Genomic DNA, 20,272 nt, shown 5'->3' on the forward strand with positions numbered 1-20,272 from the left:
CAGGTTGAGGCGGACGCTTTGTACAGCGCATATTTCCGGGTCGTCCTGATCTGGCCTTCGCTGAATAGATTCGCGGCGGTCCGCGGTTGCCTTTGTCAGCCGCGAGCAGCGCAACATCTTGAGCCCCTTTACGTCACTGGCCGAGGTGTGGCGCTTAGCTCGTCCCCGCGGATAACTCACGGTGCAGATGAGAGGTAAGATGAGGCTGGAGAAATGGTGAAGGCCGATAGAATAGATCAGTCACGGCGAGAATGAAATAGGTGGTTTCCAAATGCACGCCGCCCTATGGGTTTTAAACGCGGATCCTAAAGGCTATGCTTTTGCTAGTTGAATAGGTGGAAGTCATTTTAGGAGCCGGAAACGCGTCACAGACGTGGGGTTTTGGACGACACCTGTCGACATTACGGTTGCCTTCAAAGGCTATCCTCTTACGCCGACCCAGTGGCCCAATTAAGTTGTCTACATGCTTGGCCCACTATGTATGTGCTCCTGGTCGCGATGTCGCCGTAGTCGTTCCATTGTTGTCATTCCAGTTTCGTGATATCTCACTCTCCTCATGCCTGTCGTTGTTCGGTCTTCTACTCCGACCCAGTGGTCCAAGTTGTCTAATAGCTCTGGTCACTATATAGGTATACGTGTTCGGGGTCGTGAAGCCGTCGTGGTCGTCGTCATCGTCGTCATTCCAGCTTTGTCTTCCGACTGTCGTCGTGCCGTCGTCATCACGTCGTGGTCTTCACGCAGTCGTTGTCACGCTGTTGTTTCGTTATTGTCATCACACTTCAGTAACGTCATCCTATTGTCACGCCGTGGTCCTCATACCGCCTTCGTCGTTTCGTCGACGTCAGTCTTTCTTCGTCATTGTACGGTAATCGTACAGTCGTCGCTCAATCGTGGTTATGTCACCTTTCGTCATGTCGTCATCGTCAGACAGTCACTATCATGCCTCCATTGTCTGACCTTCGTCGTAATGCGGTCGTGTTCGTGCCAGTATCGTCGCTGCATCTTTGTCATCTGACTCTCGTCATGCCGTAGTCGTCACACAGGTTTTGAGATAAAGTCATCGTGCAACGCCATTGTCTTAATACACTCGATCGTCTTCATCCATTTGTCCGCATGCCGTTGTCATATGCCATGGATCATGCCATCGATCGTCATGCACTCGTTGTCATACCGTCGTCAGGATCCAGTCGCGATCGTTCCATCGCCATCGTTGTAACTTCCACATCCTACTCGTCATACTGTGGTCATCATACGGTTGTTGGCATACCATCGTTGTCATGCTGGTATGTCGGTATACATTGCTCGATTGCCATTTGCATTACCGTCGATATAGTCATCGTGAGATGAGTTCTGCCGTAATTTACTTCCCCTCTCAGTGTCGGTCCAGTACGTGACCTCCGAGACTCGCCGTATTGGCCGATAACGTTTGGTTCCCGGTAGCTTTTAATCGACGCTCACTTGTCTGCATGGAGGAAGAAAAATATATAGAGGGGAGCATTACGTCATGCAGCCAGCCTTGGCAAGCGAACGCTTCGTGTAACCAGCAGTGGCGGCCCAACACGTGACCTCTTGCGTCGAGATCACGGAGAATCCGAGATTTGCCGAGACGTTTAGTTACCGGTAGTTTTTATTCCGTGCGCGCTCGGCCGGCAGCTGCTCACATGCAGGAAGAAAAAAGATTTTTCTTTGCTTTGTTTTTTTTCCCTTGTTTTTGGTTTTGTTTATTTCAAGAGTTTCAAATGGTTTCGAATGAATATTAAAGAAAAAAAAATCTACCGGGAGTACTAAAACCTACCGCGCGCGCTCTGACGTATCCTCCGTGCTCTGACGTTTTCATCACGTGTTGGGCCACCACAGGCGGCGACAATCGCGTTGCGGTGTGCTCCCTCCTATATTTTCCTTCCTCCATGCTTGTCTGTCTGTCCTGCTGTAGCATACAGCGACGGCTAGACAGCCGCAGCTCAGACCGGCCTGCATAGTGGCAGCACTAAAACCTACCGCGTGCTCTGACGCGTCGATCACGTGCTGGGCCGGCTCGTATGGCTTCAATAGGATTGCGCAGTGTTCCTTCGATGCTGGTCCTTCCGCGATACCGTTGTTAAAACCCCCTAATTTGACGTTCGTGCGTTCTCTTTTTACTCCCTCCCACTCCCCTTCCCGAAGGCAGAGTACACACTAAAGGTGTTTACACCTTTCTGGGTGTATAAAGGGTGTTTGGTTGTCCCATGGCTAACATCCTCACGTTTAATAGGTAAGATCGAATCGTTGGTGAGGACCAATGAATTTTTATTGTTTGCCAGCTTCTTGCGGCAAGTGAAAAATTATAAATGCTGCGACAGACGTCGCTAAAAGTGGATTAAATAAAATTACGAAAGCTGCCACTGTCAAATTATCTTGTGAAATATTTCTCCTCTGCCCAAGTTGATAACAATTATTACACTTTTTTTCAACTGCATCTTTTCTCACCGGACGTGTAGCTAGAGCTCGCTGTCCTGTGCAATAAAACATTTTATAGCCCTAAAGGCGTGCCACCCATGGGACAAGGCAACACCCTTAAGGGTGTAAAACTTTTTAGAGAGTAACTGCGACATTTTCGTCTACCACAACGCCTCCATTGCGCCATCATTTCCTCGAATAACAACTGGTCATTGAGATCTCCTATCTTCTCCTGATATATATTTGCAGTCGAACTCGGATATAGCGAATCTGAAGGGGATCACAAAAATCACCCTTTCAAGTCACAAAAAAAAGTTCGATATATAGGTCACTCGATATATAAAATAAAAGTTTTATACAAACATATTCTAGGGTGTTTTACTGCTGTTCGTTATACGCAGTAATTCGTTATATGTGAGTCCGATATATCCGGGTTCGACTGCGTGCGTGTTTATATATGTATATATATAGCATGACCATATAAATGTGTGTCAGTGAATGCCGAGGAAACGCTGAACACGCGTGTTGCGGACGCCTGGCAGTCAGGGTCGTTCGTGTGTTGTTTTTTTCTTTTTTCAGAAGGTGAGGACCGTTCGCCGTGCCGATGATTACGTGTGAATAACGGCGGCTTCACCGAGGCGTATCGAGTTCAGCAAACTTGCTTGACTGCGCGCGACCTTAGGAGCGGGGGTGCGGGGGTCCAGGGGAGGGGGGGGGGGAGGGGGGTATGTGCGCGGAGTTTCTCGTCGGCATTAATTTAATGTGAGCGCGCATGCAGTGATTCACCGTATAGATATCTTTCTCGAGTGACCTGAGCGAGGACTTATAGATTAAAATAACCACGCGCTGTACGGAGTGGGAGTACGTTTTTTTTTTTATCAGTTGACTTTCGAGTAAACGTTATAGTACTGGCGTATATCTTCAAGTTGTTGCAGCTCCACAATGCGATTCTCGCACGTGAAATTAATTATTTTCGACTTTCAATGTTATGCGTTAGATGAAGGTCTTCCAACTTGAACCCCTAAAGAAAACACTGGAGGGCTTCAGAATACTCTAAATAATTTACCACAAAAGCTTTCCCGCGAGCGCCTTCTGTTTCGCTTCCCGGGAGTTGCACACGTGTCGTGACGTTATCGCACAGAAAGTGCACACGTGGGAGCAGGACATTGTGACGTCGTGGAACTCGCGTCTGCTCGTGTTCTCTGCGTTGAAAATTATTGACAGAACAGAAAAATAGGATTCCTCGATAGAGATTCGAAAAAGTGAAGGCTTCTTCTTTCTTCCTTTTTCTCTTTCTTCATTTCTTCGTGATCTGACTGTAGTACTAGCTTTTACGAGCGCTGTACGAGCGTACACGTTAAGTCGGCCCCGTTCCACGATTGGCTGTCGGCTTAGGAGAGAACGAAGAGTGGAGATGACCCATGAAAAGCGTACGCGGAATAAGCCGCGGCGCTGTTTTCCTCGCCGAAGGAATTCCCGCCTCCCTGGGGCACACTCGTCCCGATAACCGAACGCAAACAAAATGACTCACCTACATCTTTGGCTTCCTTGTTTCGCGACAAAAGAAACACGAAATGGAGGCTGGGAAAGTACAGCGAACCCACGGCAATCCAAAAACGAATGCGAAACGGCGTCGGTCGAAGCAGACGGCTTACAGACTCGAGAGCTGAACGTCGGTCGCAACATGGCGGCGCCCGCCGTTTTATTATCGTCTGCTCGTCGCGTTCTGGTCGTCTGCTTGATATTCGTGCCCGGTTTTCTTTTGTTTTCTTTTCCTTTATTCTCGTTTTCGTTTGTTTGTTTCCTGTCCCGCGTTCTTCTGAGCTCTTACCGCGCGTCGTCTGCTCAAAGTGAATCCACTATAGCAGCGAGGAATGCAGATGTATAGGCAGTTCTTCTTTCTGCATAGTTCGTTGTCTGTGCAAATTTTGTTGGCGCAAGCTCCTCTGACACGTCTCTTTTCTCTCCCTGAGCGACAAAATGCCCCCCGACGCGTCTGAGACGCATGAGCGATGGGTTTTCCCCTCCGGGACTTGCCGCGCGGCTCTGTATTTTTACATCGTTTATTTTCTTTCGTGTTTTCACGTTGGCAAAGGCGAGGTGGGTTTTCTTCTCGATAACGTAGAAATGCTTGTAGTATATACATGATGCGTCTCCCTGGGCGCAATGGCGAAGCGATGATCACCGTGATCATAAATGACAGGCGCGTGCACCGCTCTCATGTATGTGTCGCTGTGTTCGCTGCTGCCTGAGCTTACTAATTTTACTTACTTTTCGTTTTGTTTTATCGACAAGAACTTTCTTTTGGTCATCTACCCGTGCCGAAGTAAACATCTATTCGACAGGGGAAGAGCTTCGCTGTTCTTGTCCTTCGTCTTTTTCGCGCTGTTACCCTGTCGAGTATGTATCGACTAGCGCAAGCCTCCGCGTTGTAAGCACCTTTTATAGTGATAGTCTACATCAAGTTGTTTGTATATAGGTACGCTGCATATATGTGCAACATACATACAGCAAGACATTGTTTGGCTGTTTACAGGCTGTAGTGCGATTTTAGCTTGATGCGTCGGCAGCAGAATGGTCACTTGCTCCAGGCAACGAGATGTCGCATCTCACGGCTCGAGGTTTCACTAACCGAGCCCCTGGCACAACGGAGAAGCCCTGGCAACCGCACCCTCTGGTCTCTTATCAGAAAATCACTATGCACTATAGGTTGCAACGAAGAATATTTCCGATCCCGCATAAAAAACTAACCAAAGGTAATGACCGCATTCTTAGAGCACTGCAAACCAACACCTTCCCCCACCCATCTAGAAACTACCACTTCACCCCCTACATGTCCTCTCCACTTTGCCACTTTTGTGGTGCACAGGGCACCCTCTACGACATGGTAGGGGGCTGTACTGAATCACCCCTTAGAGAATCACCCAATCCATACCACACACCTGAGCTTTGGGAGAGTGCGCTAGCCAGCTCCACCCTCGCAAGCCAGCGCCAGCTGGTAGCGAGGGCCGTGGAAGCGGCAAAAGCCTATGGTTTCCTGGAAAGGGGAGACCACCCCGAAGACAACTCTTAAAATAATCTCTTAATAAAGATGTTCATTCTCTCTCTCTCATTGAAGCTGGACTGTTTCGTGTTCTCTCCAAAATTATTTCCTTGCTCTCGAAACAATGTACCACTTTTTTGTTCCTGTCATAACATAGCTGTTGTTTGTTCGCCAGTAACTATTTATTGTTCTCTGCACAATGTACTTTCGATAGGCTCAGAGAGGCATGTAGACGTTATGCAGAGAGTGAGAAACAATGACGTCATAATCGAACAAGAAATGGCTGCACTGGCTTCGCTTACATGAACTCGACGCGTGTAAGTCGATTCAGATGTCGAGCTGACCGAACACGAACCGATCACGTTTACACGCATCTTGCCAATCAGGTTTGCCGGGTCAGCCCAACCCTATAGCTTGCAGGCCGATTGACTGAACTTGCCTCTTCGCTCGCCCGACCTTACCTACAAGCGTTTATACGTGAACACGACGGTCGATCTTTTTTTCGGCCAGACAAGCCGACTCGACCCGACTTTGTCGGGCTCATGCAACCGTAGCTATATATACTATGCAGTTACCTTCAATAGGCTTCTATTTCTCTCCACACGTGTAAAGGTGGCGCGCGCATTTGCACCTTCTGTGTAGTCGGATCGCTTTGAAGTTAATCATTTTACACGCGAATGCTTCAATGTATACGCGTCTGGGACACCGGAAATGTTTGTATTACGTGAGCGGAGTCCTTGCAAGCCAGCAAAGACGAAAAAAAAAATTTCAGAGCCCTTACACTACTGTGATGATGGAAGTCCAGCGAATATGTGACTATGGTGGGTCTGTTGTAGTGAATATTGCTATAGTGAATTTATATATCATCATTATTGACTATATTGAGCGTCTTCGGCATGTTCGTCAAAGAGCAAGGACACCGGCGTCTTGTTTTCGCCCGGCGTGATGGCCAAGTAGTGCCTTTGCTGCGCCAAGTCGGCCCCATCGTCATAGACTAGCGTACGAGTCACAGCGTTCACAGCCGCGGCACACTGCACGGCATCGTCAGGATCCTGGAAGATGTGACTAAACGAGCGTCCGTCCCTTAGCGAGTCCAAAGGGCAACTGTTGATAACAGCGCTAGCGCGATCTGAACGTCACGAGACAAAGGAGCATAACGATTGGTAGGACGTGCCGCCGCCGAGCATCGCGACACTTGTGAAAGAGGCATCGCCGGTGGCGAGGGGTATAACAATGGGCCATCCATCATCCGTTTTGACACCTGTGCTACGGCACAGCTGGTGGGAAACCGCCACGCACATGGAGCCCCAATTGTTGATCTACTTCCGGTCTGTCTGTTTACTTCCGTTGCCGGACGCGATCTCCTGGAACCTAGCCTATAATAGCTTCGCTGCATTCGCTGCAGTCAAAATATTGACTGTTGCGCCCGAAGGACGATGCACTGAAAGCGATAGCAATGTTCAGCGTTGCTCTCTAGCTTCTCGGACGGTGTTCTAACAGTACGCAGCACGACGCTTCACGCGACGCAAGTACTGCGGCGCAGCAGAAACTGCGCCCTGGCAGGTGCCAGGCGTCCCACAACGCTGGCTTGGGAAGCCTATACATGCAACGCTGACACAGAATTTGCGTGTATAGGCATATAGTCTGCGCGTACAGGCTCCCCGGCTTTATGAGCGCCGCCATCGACGTTGCAGGCGTCACACCTGGGGTTTGTCAGTGCCCGATGACGAGATTAAAGATCAAGAAGGGGGCCGACAGATGGAGCAGCATGCCGCGGTATAGAAGTTACATAAACGTTTCGATAGGTGGACCTACCTTTGTCGAAGGCCTTTGACAAAGATAGGCCCACCTATTGAAACGTTGGCAGGCCTTTCTGAGGCGCTTTTTTCTTGTTTGTGTAACTTCAATGACGAGATTAGGCAGTTTTATTTTTAAATTTAGAGACCAGCGTATGCGACACGATGTGGTATGCACACAGCTGCTCAGCGGGAACGCTATAGACCTTTTCATTGGGCGCGGAGGAAAGGACGTGCGGCGAGCCCTTCCTCCTCTCTTCCTTGTGCGGGCCCGCGCGCGGCTGCTTGGATGTTCTGCCTAGAGTCACGTGCTTCCGTCGCGTGCTGCGGAAAGATTTGAAGATGGTTTTAGCTCGTTCTCTGTGAAATTTACGTGGTGTCAGTTCATACAAAGTCGTCGAAAAACAAATGTGTAGCCTTTCGGTGCAGCGGTAACAACAGCAAGCGGAAATGTCTCCTGGCTGCGCAAACATATGCGAGGCGCATCAGCAGGCGCCGTGTGTGTACGTGTTATGAACTATGTTTTGGCTGTATCCGTTTATATTCAACGAAAACAGCGGCGTCTGTGAATTGCCAGCGTGAATGGGAAAAAAACCTTCTCACTATCTGATCGCTTGGCGCGGGAACTAAAACACAAGAGTGCTCGTGAACGGCCAACTCAATGCAACACCCGAAACATCTATCTAGGTGACAATCGTTATGATATAATTGCGTCAGCCACCGGCATCGCTATCATGCATTAGACTTGAAATCACTATGCTATGATCTACGTGAGCATTCTGTACGCGACCGATGGCGTTGCTCAACACAGGGTTCACTGCGGCATGATACATATAAGCTTCGAGCTTCGGCACATGCCTTCTTGACCTTTAATTAAAGCAGTAATATCCAAAGGGGATCGCATAAAAAGAATCCGACGGCTGTTAAAACTTCCATACTTGCAGTTCTCGTGAGGCACTAGTGCCAGATTCCCCTCCCCCCTTGTAGTTTCTGCAGGAAGGTCAGTGACGCTAGTAGAGTTTGTCAACTATATAGACATATACACGCCATTCTCTGCAGCTTGTCCATGTTACCGATAAGCCACGTGTAATCTCTCTAGAAGTCACGTGGGAGGCTATACCCCAATGCTTACCTCCTTCCCCTGCTATTCTTGCTGTGCGCAGGGCGGTGCCTGGAGCTCGGGATGCCGGACATGACGGCGCTGAGCCGCATCGACGAGGACACCATCAACAACAACCTCAGGACACGCTACAGGAAGGACAAGATATACGTATCCTTTCGATTCCTTCCTGGCACTCGACCGGTTTTCCGGTAAGGGGATAACGCCTGTTCCTTTTGGAGAGCTCTGGAATACTCGGTGTATATCGGACAAACAACGGTGCTTTTCAGTCGGCCATAAGGGGCTCCTTTTAGCGGGCCATGTATTGTGGTGACGATGGAGGTGTCGCGGGACCTCTGCAGCTCTGCAAACGTGTCGGTGTTGCGCTAATAGTGCTATCTGTACCCACTGTTGAAAACGATTCGCATTCTTATCTGCACAACTCTAGCGCAGAGGACATGTTCCTGCGTCCTTGGTCTACAAAATTCTGGAAAGTTAGTACCGATAATGTTTTCTACAAAACACCTGTAATTAAACTGGCATCGTTTCTTTTTATTTTATTTTTTACAGCGAAGCTGTTAAGGGCTCACCTTTTGATCGTCGCGTCCGGCAATAGAAAAAAAAACTCTCATTGGCCCTATGCTGTATGTGCGAGTGAAGGCGCGCGAGGGCGAGGGACGCGCGCTTTCACGGGGAGAGAACGTACGGCGGAGAGCAAACGCGACTTCCCAGTGGAAGGTGAGCGGTGGGCGAGGGGGCATCGAGGCACCCTAGACTGTGCGTGTGTGTGCCCGCTCTGCTACTGCGGCGCATGCGCGCAGCCTTGCCGGCCTCTGCCGCCGACTCTGTCTGGGCTCTCCCCTGCCTCTCCCCGAACCATAGAGTTTCATATTACTATAACTAGAGGGCAATGTGGCGCTGCGATCGTTCAACTATCATGGGAATGATGGGAAGTACAGGCTACGGATTGGTATTCTGTTGACTGGCGAACTAGTCTACAGGTATTTTTTTGTCAGTTTTGGTTTCGCTAGTTTTGCTCCAAGCGCAGTTGCTACAATCCGCAGTGGGGCAGTGCGGCGCAAAACTCTCGAGCTCTCTGTATTTGTTTGGTCGCTCGAAGTAGCGATAGGGTTCTTTATTCTATGGCGATAGCGTGAGCTAGCGGCTGGAACGATGCTTGTGTCGCGGCGTGTTGACGAAGCCCTGACGAGAAAGCGACTGCTGACTGCTTGCATAAAGCATTTTGTTTGCTACATAGTTGCTCTTCTACGGGCTTGACAATCAAATTTGATTGAGGGCTTCATTGCACATTACTCGTTTATGTGTTCATTGAAATGGTTGTTTCAGGACATTTCAGAACACAAACTTACTTGTGGTAGGAAAGGTTGCTGCTTCCTGGCTGTAGTCTGCTGTCGCAAAACGGGTAAGCGCAAAGCCACGACATAACAGTTGCTGGCGCGCACTTCAGAAGAAGCGGTACGTGAAGCGGTACGTGAACTTTTCTCGCAGACGCAAGTGCGTCTGCGAGAAAAGTTCACTTCCCCCCCGCGTTCGCAGCGAGCAGGCGTCGTAGCAGACGACACTTGTAACATTTCTCTCAAAGGCGCAACACTTTTCTCATAATACAAAATTTTTATTCCCACAAATATTTGATGAGTATTTTTTATATAAGCACATGCACGGTTGTTATTGTTGTTGTGAAAGTAAATAAATAATTATTCAGTGGCGCTAAATCAGGCAGAACGATGCATACCCTGGTGGTAAACCATGCTTCAATCTCAAAGTCATACAAACTTTATTCAATGTATAATGCATTATATAAAACACAACATAAATAAAATAAATTTTTGCACAAAAATGTTTTAATACAGCTTCGTTTACAGCGCGGCATGCAAACGCCACCAGTTTCAAGACAGAAGTCAATCCGAAGCCTGTACTTCCCATCATTCCCATGTAGGTTGAGGCGACGTTCAGGAGAACCCCCGTAGACACTAGCGCCACTTTTCCCTCTAGGTTTTTTATTTAGAAACTCTATGCCCCGAACAGTGTAGACGTTGTTTAGCTGTTCGTCGCGTAGCCAGCGTTTTGACAGCGGTTGTGTGCGGTCACACAACGCACACAACTGTTGTCGACAAAGGCAGCGTTTTGCCCGCGTTCGCACCGAACGCGCGCGGCGTTGGTGACGTGTTTATGAAGAACGTGCTAACATTTGCCGTGCACCTTATGGCGTTGTACCGTAGCAACCATAAGGCCATGGTCCCTGTGGTCACTAATTAATTAAAAATCACCGGATCATATATATTTCTCATTATTTAATAGTTCAAATAACCAATTACACGATTACATCTTAATAGTCATAATTGGAAATGCATAATTCCCCACCATAGTACAGCTTCGCTCGGCTTCCATCTCCACCCCAGTGGAAAGGCTGACAGTTTTTTTTTTGTTTTATTTACCGCAGGAGCGGGTTTTCTCGATGTCCCCCGCAGACAGCCGTTTCACGGAAACTACGTCATCGCCCGACACGCGTCTCAACACAAAACCGCATACGTGTATCATACGGCGTATACGGTTAACTATATAACTGTACTACCGCCACAGATGAGCCGGTCACGGGCTATATTCTTTACGGGATTACGTAGCGAAACAACAAACGTATACCTAAATATCCTCACCGCAATAAACATACGCCGCCAAGCGCGCCATTCCTTAAATGAACCCAACCGATTTGACGTTCCCTGCCGTTTTAAAGAGTCTTTGTTTGTTTGGCTCTTTTCCCGTTTTCGTTCTCGGACTTCTTCTCCTTAGGACACTTGCCGCAACTCGGTTGCAGGGCGCGACGATCGAGCGCCAAATGTTAAGGTTTCTTACGTCTATAATATACCTCTTTAAGACGTTTTCGCACGAGCTCTTAATGTGGTCTGAAGGTTTGGATGCTGTGGTCGGTGGTATAGCGGTGTGTCGCGTTTGGTCCGCCGGCCGGGTTCGAGGTTCCAGGTCGCGTTTGTCGCCGAAATCCGCTGCGCACCTCTTGTCGAGATGCTGGGAAATGTACTCGTCTTCCATGGGATGTATAATGCGCATTTCAATGCCATATAATTGCAAGCCTATTCCTGACTACTTTCACTGTTCCTATGGCAACCAGCGGCCGCCGCTTCTGCGGCAACCTGGTTTGGTTCAGAAATCGAATAGTCCTAAGTTTCTGTTCATCGTTCTGGATGGCGAACTTGTAGCGACTGTTTCTGTGCATGCCTTCCGGTTGACACACTGCCCGAGCTAAGAGCGACGAAGAAAAATGCCGACTGCTTTTGATGAGCAGCTTATCTGCGAGTTGCCTTATTTTTCTGGAGTATTTTTAAAATCTTTTTGTTCCTTTGGGTTACACAATAGAGGGCATACTTCCTCGTTCAAGCCCCTTTTGCATTTCCGGCCTCGCAGTCTGATTTGGGCTGCCGCGCTTCCTGCGCCGCACCCTGCGCGGGAACTTCCGGCCGCTGCCGGAAGTGGTGTGCCGCGCCCTCTAACAGTCACTGCCGCAAGTACTGTGCAGCGCTGTTGTAATTTTCCATCGCGTGGAAGAGTACGTAACCCCGGCATTCGTTCCTCTTCAAACGTTTGAGTTTGAACAGACCGTTTCGGCCAGCTGGGCTGGATTTCTGTTCGACTTCTGCAACCGCGATGATACGAATATCGCGGTGCGCTGAGTTTAGACCGGTGGGTCGGTCGGTCGGTCGGTCAGTCGGTCACACACACACACACACACACACACACACACACACACACACACACACCACACACACACACACACACACACACACACACACACACACACACACACACACACACACACACACACACACACACACACACACACACACACACACACACACACACACACACACACACACCACACACACACACACACACACACACACACACACACACACACACACACACACACACACACACACACACACACACACACACATATATATATATATATATATATATATATATATGTAGAGAGAGAGAGATAGATAGATAGATAGATAGCGAGACATACAGACAGATAGGTAGATAGATCCAGACACAGATAAATACGTCATCTTCAACTGAAATAGGCACTGCGCTTCAACAGCGCTTTTAGGCTAGAGCGTGCGGGTGTATGTATATGTGTACGTAGATGTGCGTGCTTGCCGATATAACACTTATTTAACACTTATACTAAGTTCTTCGTTCTTGAAAATCGCACTAAAAGTCCCTCGCTTGACGAAGGGGGGGCGCACCATACATCGTCACGTGACTGTCTTCGTGTGGGTAGGAAGGCCACGCCCTGTTCACGTGACGGGCCGCCGAAGACGTCAATGCACCTGGCGCGTCTTCTGCTCCTCAGACGCTCCTGTTGGATGCGAGTAGTGCACCTGCGTCGGGAAGTCGATGCGGGAGCGGTGCGTTATTTTTGGTCAGCGTCCGATCGTTATGGCGGGCTGCTCCCTCACTGTCTCTCCCCTCTCACTCTCTCTCACTCTCTCAATGACTCCTGATGACGGTGGCAGCCGGTTAACGCCTTGCGTCCGGCGTAGCTGCCTCCAGCGTTTTTACCGCGAGAGCCGTTAGAGGAGTGCTGAGATGGCATTTTCGACTTGTCGCTTTTCATTTCCGTTAAGCGACCCGTACAAATCGCAGAAACTTCAACGTGAAGGTACAAACCTTCTAAACCCTTGAAAAATGCGGACTAGTGCCAGAACTGCTCAAACTTTGCTATATGCAGCGCTCGTTTCTAAGAACAAGTTTCAGTTTCGTTTCCTATGCGATCATATACCAACGTGGGAGCAGAAAATCCGGTGTCGGCGTCGGCGTCCCGTGAGCGAATATTGCCGTATACAGGGTGTTTCAGCGAACACTTAAATTTTTTTTTGTAAGGGTGTCTGTGGCAGATAGCACAATTCTAGTTGATGAGCTGGTGTACTGGAAGAGGCGGACATTACTTGCATAAAAAATGAAATGCATAATCGACTAATTAACAAAAATTCGCTAATTAAGTTTTTAACTAATTACCTCATTACGGCCCATATTGCAATTTACAAATTCTAGCCGTGGAGTTCGCGAGGCGGATCCACTTGGAACGAATTCTCAGGACGACACCAGTTTCGAGATATTGATTCCCGAACTTTGCGGAGAAATGCAATGGCGTTCCACTTATACTTTTGTACTTCAATGCATGAATCGACGTTTTGTCTAGAACGTAACTGGACACGCGTATAATAGTCGGCTGTCCTTTCACTGTCCTTCGCGTCGTGCTCCTCTTATAGTATACAGTACACATCTGTCCTCACCACTTTTCCCTCGGCAAACGCCACCCTCCGTCCTCGTGACATCATCAGTGCGTCGACCTATCCTCGGTGTGCGCTGGCACGAGGTTGCATTTCGGCATATCCTGTGTACGGTGTAGCACCATAAACAATTGCACGACATTAAAGTTGACCTGAGCGGTGCATGAAGTATGCGTGAGATTGCATATTGGATAGGGTGACGATAAGGGCTCTTGTACGCGTCGCAAGTTAGTTTTATAGCATTTAATCGAGCGCGGTTCACGAAACCTTCGCTTCAAACAGAGTCCAACGTGAGAGTTAGATCTGCATGTTATTTTGCATTGCTCCCTGTATAACCAATGCTTGAGTGAACGAATGAATGAATGAACTAACGAAATAACTTTGAAGTGTTAATTTATCGCCTTCTCAAATCTGATACCACTGGCTCCTGCCACGTGGACGAATGAATGAATGAACTAACGAAATAACTTTGAAGTTAATTTCTCGCCTTCTCAAATCTGATACCACTGGCTCCTGCCACGCACGCCAAAACCGGCGTGCGTGGCAGGTTGCGTTAGGTGACCTGTGTGGGCTTCATGGCCCTACCGGGCCGTACGACTACTGCTTTGTAGGCCTTATGAGGTAGCGCACTGAGGAATGAGGAACAGATAATTCCTTATGCCGCTAAAACTTATTGGGTTTTCACTCGCTGCCTCGAAATATAGGTCATGCGTCCGCCTTGATCCACTTGGGTCTCGGTGCCGGTCGCAAGAGGTTCCCTTACATCTTTAGCCACAACTTCCGATACTTGTGTTCGCTACCTCTATACGTACACGCGCCTAAGCTATTCGTAAATGATTTATACCGTCCGGCCCGCTCTGACACACTTCGCTGGGGGGGCTTCATGTTTCATTTCCGCTTCCCGAAGAAAAAAAAAAAGGACCCACATATGCGAGACCGAACAAAATGAGCATAACGCCGAAGTACATGTTTTATGCGGCACCGAATGGGCGGCCACCTTGCATGTAAGAGACGAACCGACTGCGTCGTGTATCATGAAAGAACATTAATTAATGTGCTTGATGCTGCACTGCATGGGCCGCCAGACGACGCTGGCTACCGCGTATTTCCAAGGTAGGAAAAATGTTAGGCCTAACGTTAAGAGGCAGGAAGAGAGCGGTGCGGATCAGAGAGAAAACGGGGATAGCCGATATTCTAATTGACATTAAGAGAAAAAAAATGGAGCTGGGCATGCCGTGTAATGCGTAGGATGGATAACCGGTGGACCATTAGAGTTACAGAATGGATACCAAGAGAAGGGAAGCGCAGTCGAGGACGGCAGAAAACTATAGGTAGGGTGATGAAGTTAGGAAATTTGCAGGCGCAAGTTGGAATCAGCTAGCGCGAGACAGGGGTAATTGGAGAGGCGAACGATCGAGGCTTTATATTTTATTCGTTTATTCATTTCTGCGAGATTTCTGCTGGACTTCTGCTCCACTTTTCTGTTCGCGCTTCTTTCGGCGTCGCAGTTTCGCAACCTTCGTCTGTCAAGCGTATACGAGACGGCGTCTCGCCTTTAACCTCAGAGTCTTTTTTCTTTTCGTGTCGGGAGAGCGCACGTGCGATTTATTTCCGGCCGAGCGTTGCGCCGAGGCAACCGGGAAATCGCGACAGAATATCTCGTTTTGATTCTCTCTTTTGCTTATCTGTCGTCGTGTGGCACCGCCGAATTTTTCAGAATGCCGGATTTCGAAAGCCATTTTTTTTTTGCTCGTACGTTCCGCTTTGCCGGCGACAGGGTTACGAAACTGCGGCGCGCCTCAGAAAGGCACGGCAGTGCCTCTCGTGGAGGGGTACTGCGATTGCGAAACGGTGATCTCCGTTCGCTTGTAGGCAGTCTTCTCTGATTTATTTTTTCTTTCTTTTCGCGTTTCCACGGTTACGTAACTTTGCGGACCTAGCCCGCAGGGAACACCGCTCCGAGTCGCTTTGCCTCACTAAAGATCCGTGCAGTGTGGTGGAAGCTATACGTGTAGGCCTGCGGCAGTCCGCCAATCAAGCGCAGCGCCCATGGAAGAAAAAAAGAAAAAGAAACGCCTTAGCAGATGTATGCAAGTCAGAGTAACCCATGCATCAAAGACAGCAAAGCTTGTCTAAGGGAGGTATCACTCCAATCGGAAGGAAACCCTATAGAAGCCTGGTTTGGCATCGCTCGAAATCTACCTAAGACTTTGGACGTGTTCCACTACATTCGCTGGAACTCCTTCGCTATACCCGAGTCTCTTCTCAAGCAATTCGCTATATCCGGGCTTAATACTCCACTGTGTCCACTGTAGCTGATGCATATTCGTCTGTGCTGCACCGACAATGCGCCTTTGCTTCCTCGACACCGACCACGCCTCCGCTGCACAATGAGAGTCGAGACAACTTCCCTACACGGCTTCGCTGTAAAAAAAAATGCAGAAATCACTGGCACGAATTGCCTTTGTTTGGACTGCATGGAGGATACTGATATTGGCTATAGGGTAGTTGTGTCCCGCACTAAGTGGCAGCATTTTAGATATGCGACGCGAGCAAGCTGTTCTAAATGAGAAGCTTAGTATCTTCTGGCAAGTAATATTTGCATTTAAGTATACCACAGACCCGTGTAATGTTTCCTACAAGTCAGCCGATGATTGTCAATGTAAGCGAACAGAACGAACGAATGGACGGGCGGACGGACGGACGGACGGACGAACGAACGAACGAACGAACGAACGAACGAACGAACGAACGAACGAACGAACGAAACGAGCGACGAACGACGAGCGACGTAACGAACGAACGAACGAACGAACGAACGATACGAACGAACGACCGAACGAACGAACGACGAACGAGCGAACGAACGAAGCGAACGAGCGAACGAACGAGCGAACGAACGAGCGAACGAACGACGACGAACGAGCGAACGAACGAGCGAACGAACGAACGAACGAACGAACGAACGAACGAACGAACGAACGAACGAACGAACGAACGAACGAACGAACGAACGAACGAACGAACGAACGAACGAACGAACGAACGAACGAACGAACGAACGAACGAACGAACGAACGAACGAACGAACGAACGAACGAACGAACGAACGAACGAACGAAACGAACGAACGAACGAACGAACGAACGAACGAATACACAGTGATGGCACTGTGTCGACGTCTACGTACAAACGGCGAGGACGAAGCGATGTTTGAAGCTTGTCGAGGGAGGAATGGTGGGGAGTGGCGTATGGCGGAGATAAGTACGACGCGAAGGATACTATTAAGTTTGGCTATAGCATATAGTCTACGCACGTCTATAGTCTAGAAGCAAACTTTGACCAAACTTTGACAAACTTTGGTCAAAGTTTGCTTCAATATCATGAACCAACTGACAGGCACCAGAGTCCTGCTAAGTCTGTAGTCTACGCACGTCTATAGTCTATAGATGGGCAATGTTGCATTGTTATCCTTCGTTTAAGCTCTCCCTTTTCCCGCCTTTTCCCACGCCCTTATTAACACCACTGCCGAATATCAGGTCAGATGGATGTGCTACTAACCAAATGAACTTCCCCTGATTCCTGATCATTACCCTGCTCCCTTTCTCCGCGTGAACATTTAACAAACGTCTGTTTGGCTGCCAGTCAGCGCTAGGGGTGTGCGTATATTCGAAACGTTCGAATAAAGAATCGAATAGTGTGTCATTCCACTCGGTCTTCAATGAAATAGTCACTATTCGTAAACGTGGATACTTCCCGTATAGTTTTCGAATATTTAAATATGTCAACTGTGCGCAGTCGAACATAAAATTGGAGGAAACGTACGATAATTTTCATCCCCGCGGGCGTAAAACTTGAGAACTTCCACTGCGAAGCAGGCTACGTCGCTCAGGAGCCCTGTCTATGCGAACAAAGTGCTTGATTTTTGCTAATGCTCCATTTCTGCTTTTTAATAAACAACGCTTAAAGTAACATACAATTTAATCACAGAATTATACTTGCCAATCGTATGGATACTAGGATGCGAACGTATCTTCACTTGGATTGTGAAAATTCGCTGCTCATTATTCGGAAACTATACGAAAAGTATTCGATATTCGATTCGGTCTCAAAAATTACTATTCGCAGTCGCAACAGTCGGCAGCGGCGGCCTTTATTCAAGGTACCGGCGGATGGCGAGTCATCGCTGAATGCGAACAGCGACGTGGTTAATCGCCTTCACGGCACTTTTAATTGCATTTATTTTCTCCCAGTACCGTTCGGCGATACAGAGATGAGTGGGTAAAAAAAAAGAAGACGATGCGCTGAGTATTCGAAGCATAGAGTTTCTAAATAAAAAACCATGAAACTCTATGATTCGAAGGAACACAAATGCTTTAGCAACGCGGATTTAAACGTGGGTCGCAGGGTCAGTAGTGAAGACGATGGAGGCCGGCTGGTGTTTCTTCCAGTCGCCGCTTGTTCTTGTTACGAAAGACCCGGTATACCGGGTCAATAACCGGAATATCGAGTCTATAACCGGGATACCGGGTATACGTCTACCTGGTCTGTGTCTTCCACGAGCTTTATTTTTTTAACGAGAATCTAAAACATAGTATTTTTACTACTCGTAACTATGTATCTACGCGTGTCGACCACCACATTGAAGTTTGTATTCCACCGTGCCGTACTAACAAGTACTCTGACTCGTTTATCCCAAAGACTAGTCAAGATTAGAACCACCTTCCCACCGCCATAATTTCCATTATGGACCAAGATGATTTCAAGTCCGCAGTTATCGCTCATTTTTTGTAATGTGTGTTTTGTGAATGTATATGCATTTCCCCCACTCCTCTCTGTAAACGGCGCTGAGAATAAATAAATAAATAAATAAATAAATAAATAAATAAATAAATAAATAAATAAATAAATAAATAAATAAATAAATAAATAAATAAATAAATAAATAAATAAATAAATAAATGAGTGTACCGCTTAGTTGTGCACTTGATATAGAGACTTTCAATGGGTGATCAATGCGAGGGGAGATGAAAGTGACGGGGCGGATGAAAATAAGGCGTCGTAGATAATCATTCGTGTGGTTATACCTGGTGAAACGTGCACAGACGTGAAATATGCCGACATAATGAAAGGTCAGTAAGGTCCAACGATTTCTTCATTCGATGGGGACCGACAGCCGCCCATAACGTGTCGTCAGATGTTGGCGGAAATGTGAAGGCCACGATTTATAGTGTGATATGACCGAGCATGCTGTTCGCGATTTAAGTATGAATTGTAACTGGCACAGAAAGTCGCTTAAAACGGCACTGTGGCGCGAACTGGCGGTGAGACCTTGGTACTTGAGATGTGTGCAATCAGATTACTGCACCTAAGTCGGCTGTTGTTAGTTGCACCATACTTATTGTTTATAATCACAGTCTTTATATTAGGTAGACGCTCTCGCTTTGTTCTGTGCGTATTAGGAGCTAAAAAAAGTTCACACTAACAAGCGGCTCTGCCTTGGCTGTAAGAGTGGAACGGCCCTCACGCATGGCGGCGCACACGAGTGCTTTTTTTTTTTGTAAATTGTGCGCGCTCGAGTTTGCGAGCGAGTACCCCGAGTTCTGTGGTCTCCCTGCGAGAATTGACGTCTCTGAAATGACATCGACTGATTGTGCCGTAAATGGGTGCCAGCATTACATTTATTAGGCACTACTGGCATACCCTATACAGCTCCCCACCATTTCCGGCGTGCAATCGCTATCACCCAGCTATCGCTGTTTCCAGCATGTTTTCAGCGTACAACTTCATGAGCGCGATCGCGAATGCAGATCGAAAAAAATTCTGATATGAAGTGTTCCACGGTGTTTTCTGCGTTACCACTGCAGGGTTGGACACTCCGACTGAGCTTTTTCTCCAACTTCGCCTCCGCATGCGGCTGCCGAGGAGGCGAGCGCCATCTGTATGGTGTTTTTGCAAGGAACCAACCGCGGCGCGCCGCTGTATGCGTGGTAGAAATGCTGGAAAAGGGGTTTGTGTTTCAGTTTCTGCGTAACCGCATTATGTTTTATCGTATATTCAAATTACAATCCGACACTATCACGTCTATAGGTTGTGGTTACGTCGTACTTTCTGACGCATTTTACTTTGAGACGTTCGATTAGTTCACCATCGCCTCTGCGCCACGTGGAGGACCTGCGTGGCCGGGGTGGGTAAAATGATTTTCTTGGCCGCGGACGCCGTCGCCGAGACCGACATCGACGCCAGATTTTCTGTGACACGGGGCCTCTAACGCTCTCGCTTTAAGAATGAAAAAAGTAAAAACAAGTACCACCAAGGACGGTTGTCGGTCGCTTTAGGAACACTATAGCAAGGCCAGATTAAAATTAGACAGCATGAAGAATCTACAACGGTTCTGGGTGCATTTCAGGCTAAGTGCAAGGGGGTTAGTACGAGGGCTTCAATCAGAAGGGCACTGCGTGCTTTTGCCGAGGCAATCGGAACGCATCCTCTGCAACTTCTGCTTAGAGGCACATGCCACGCCTATACGTCGTGGCGTAGCCCGCCGGTTTTGTTATATATGGTC

General features: G+C 48.2%; 1 protein-coding gene across 1 annotated transcript in view; it reads left to right on the forward strand.

Moving 5' to 3' along the window:
- Nucleotides 1-20,272, forward strand: part of LOC119463749 (myosin-VIIa-like) — a 131,153-nt gene that overhangs the window by 30,494 nt on the left and 80,387 nt on the right. Inside the window, 1 exon segment of the mRNA XM_049655363.1 lies at nt 8,439-8,545. Coding sequence (XP_049511320.1) covers nt 8,439-8,545 — 107 coding nt within the window.

This window comes from Dermacentor silvarum, chromosome 9 (assembly GCF_013339745.2).
Source record: "Dermacentor silvarum isolate Dsil-2018 chromosome 9, BIME_Dsil_1.4, whole genome shotgun sequence".
Lineage (NCBI taxonomy): Eukaryota > Metazoa > Arthropoda > Arachnida > Ixodida > Ixodidae > Dermacentor > Dermacentor silvarum.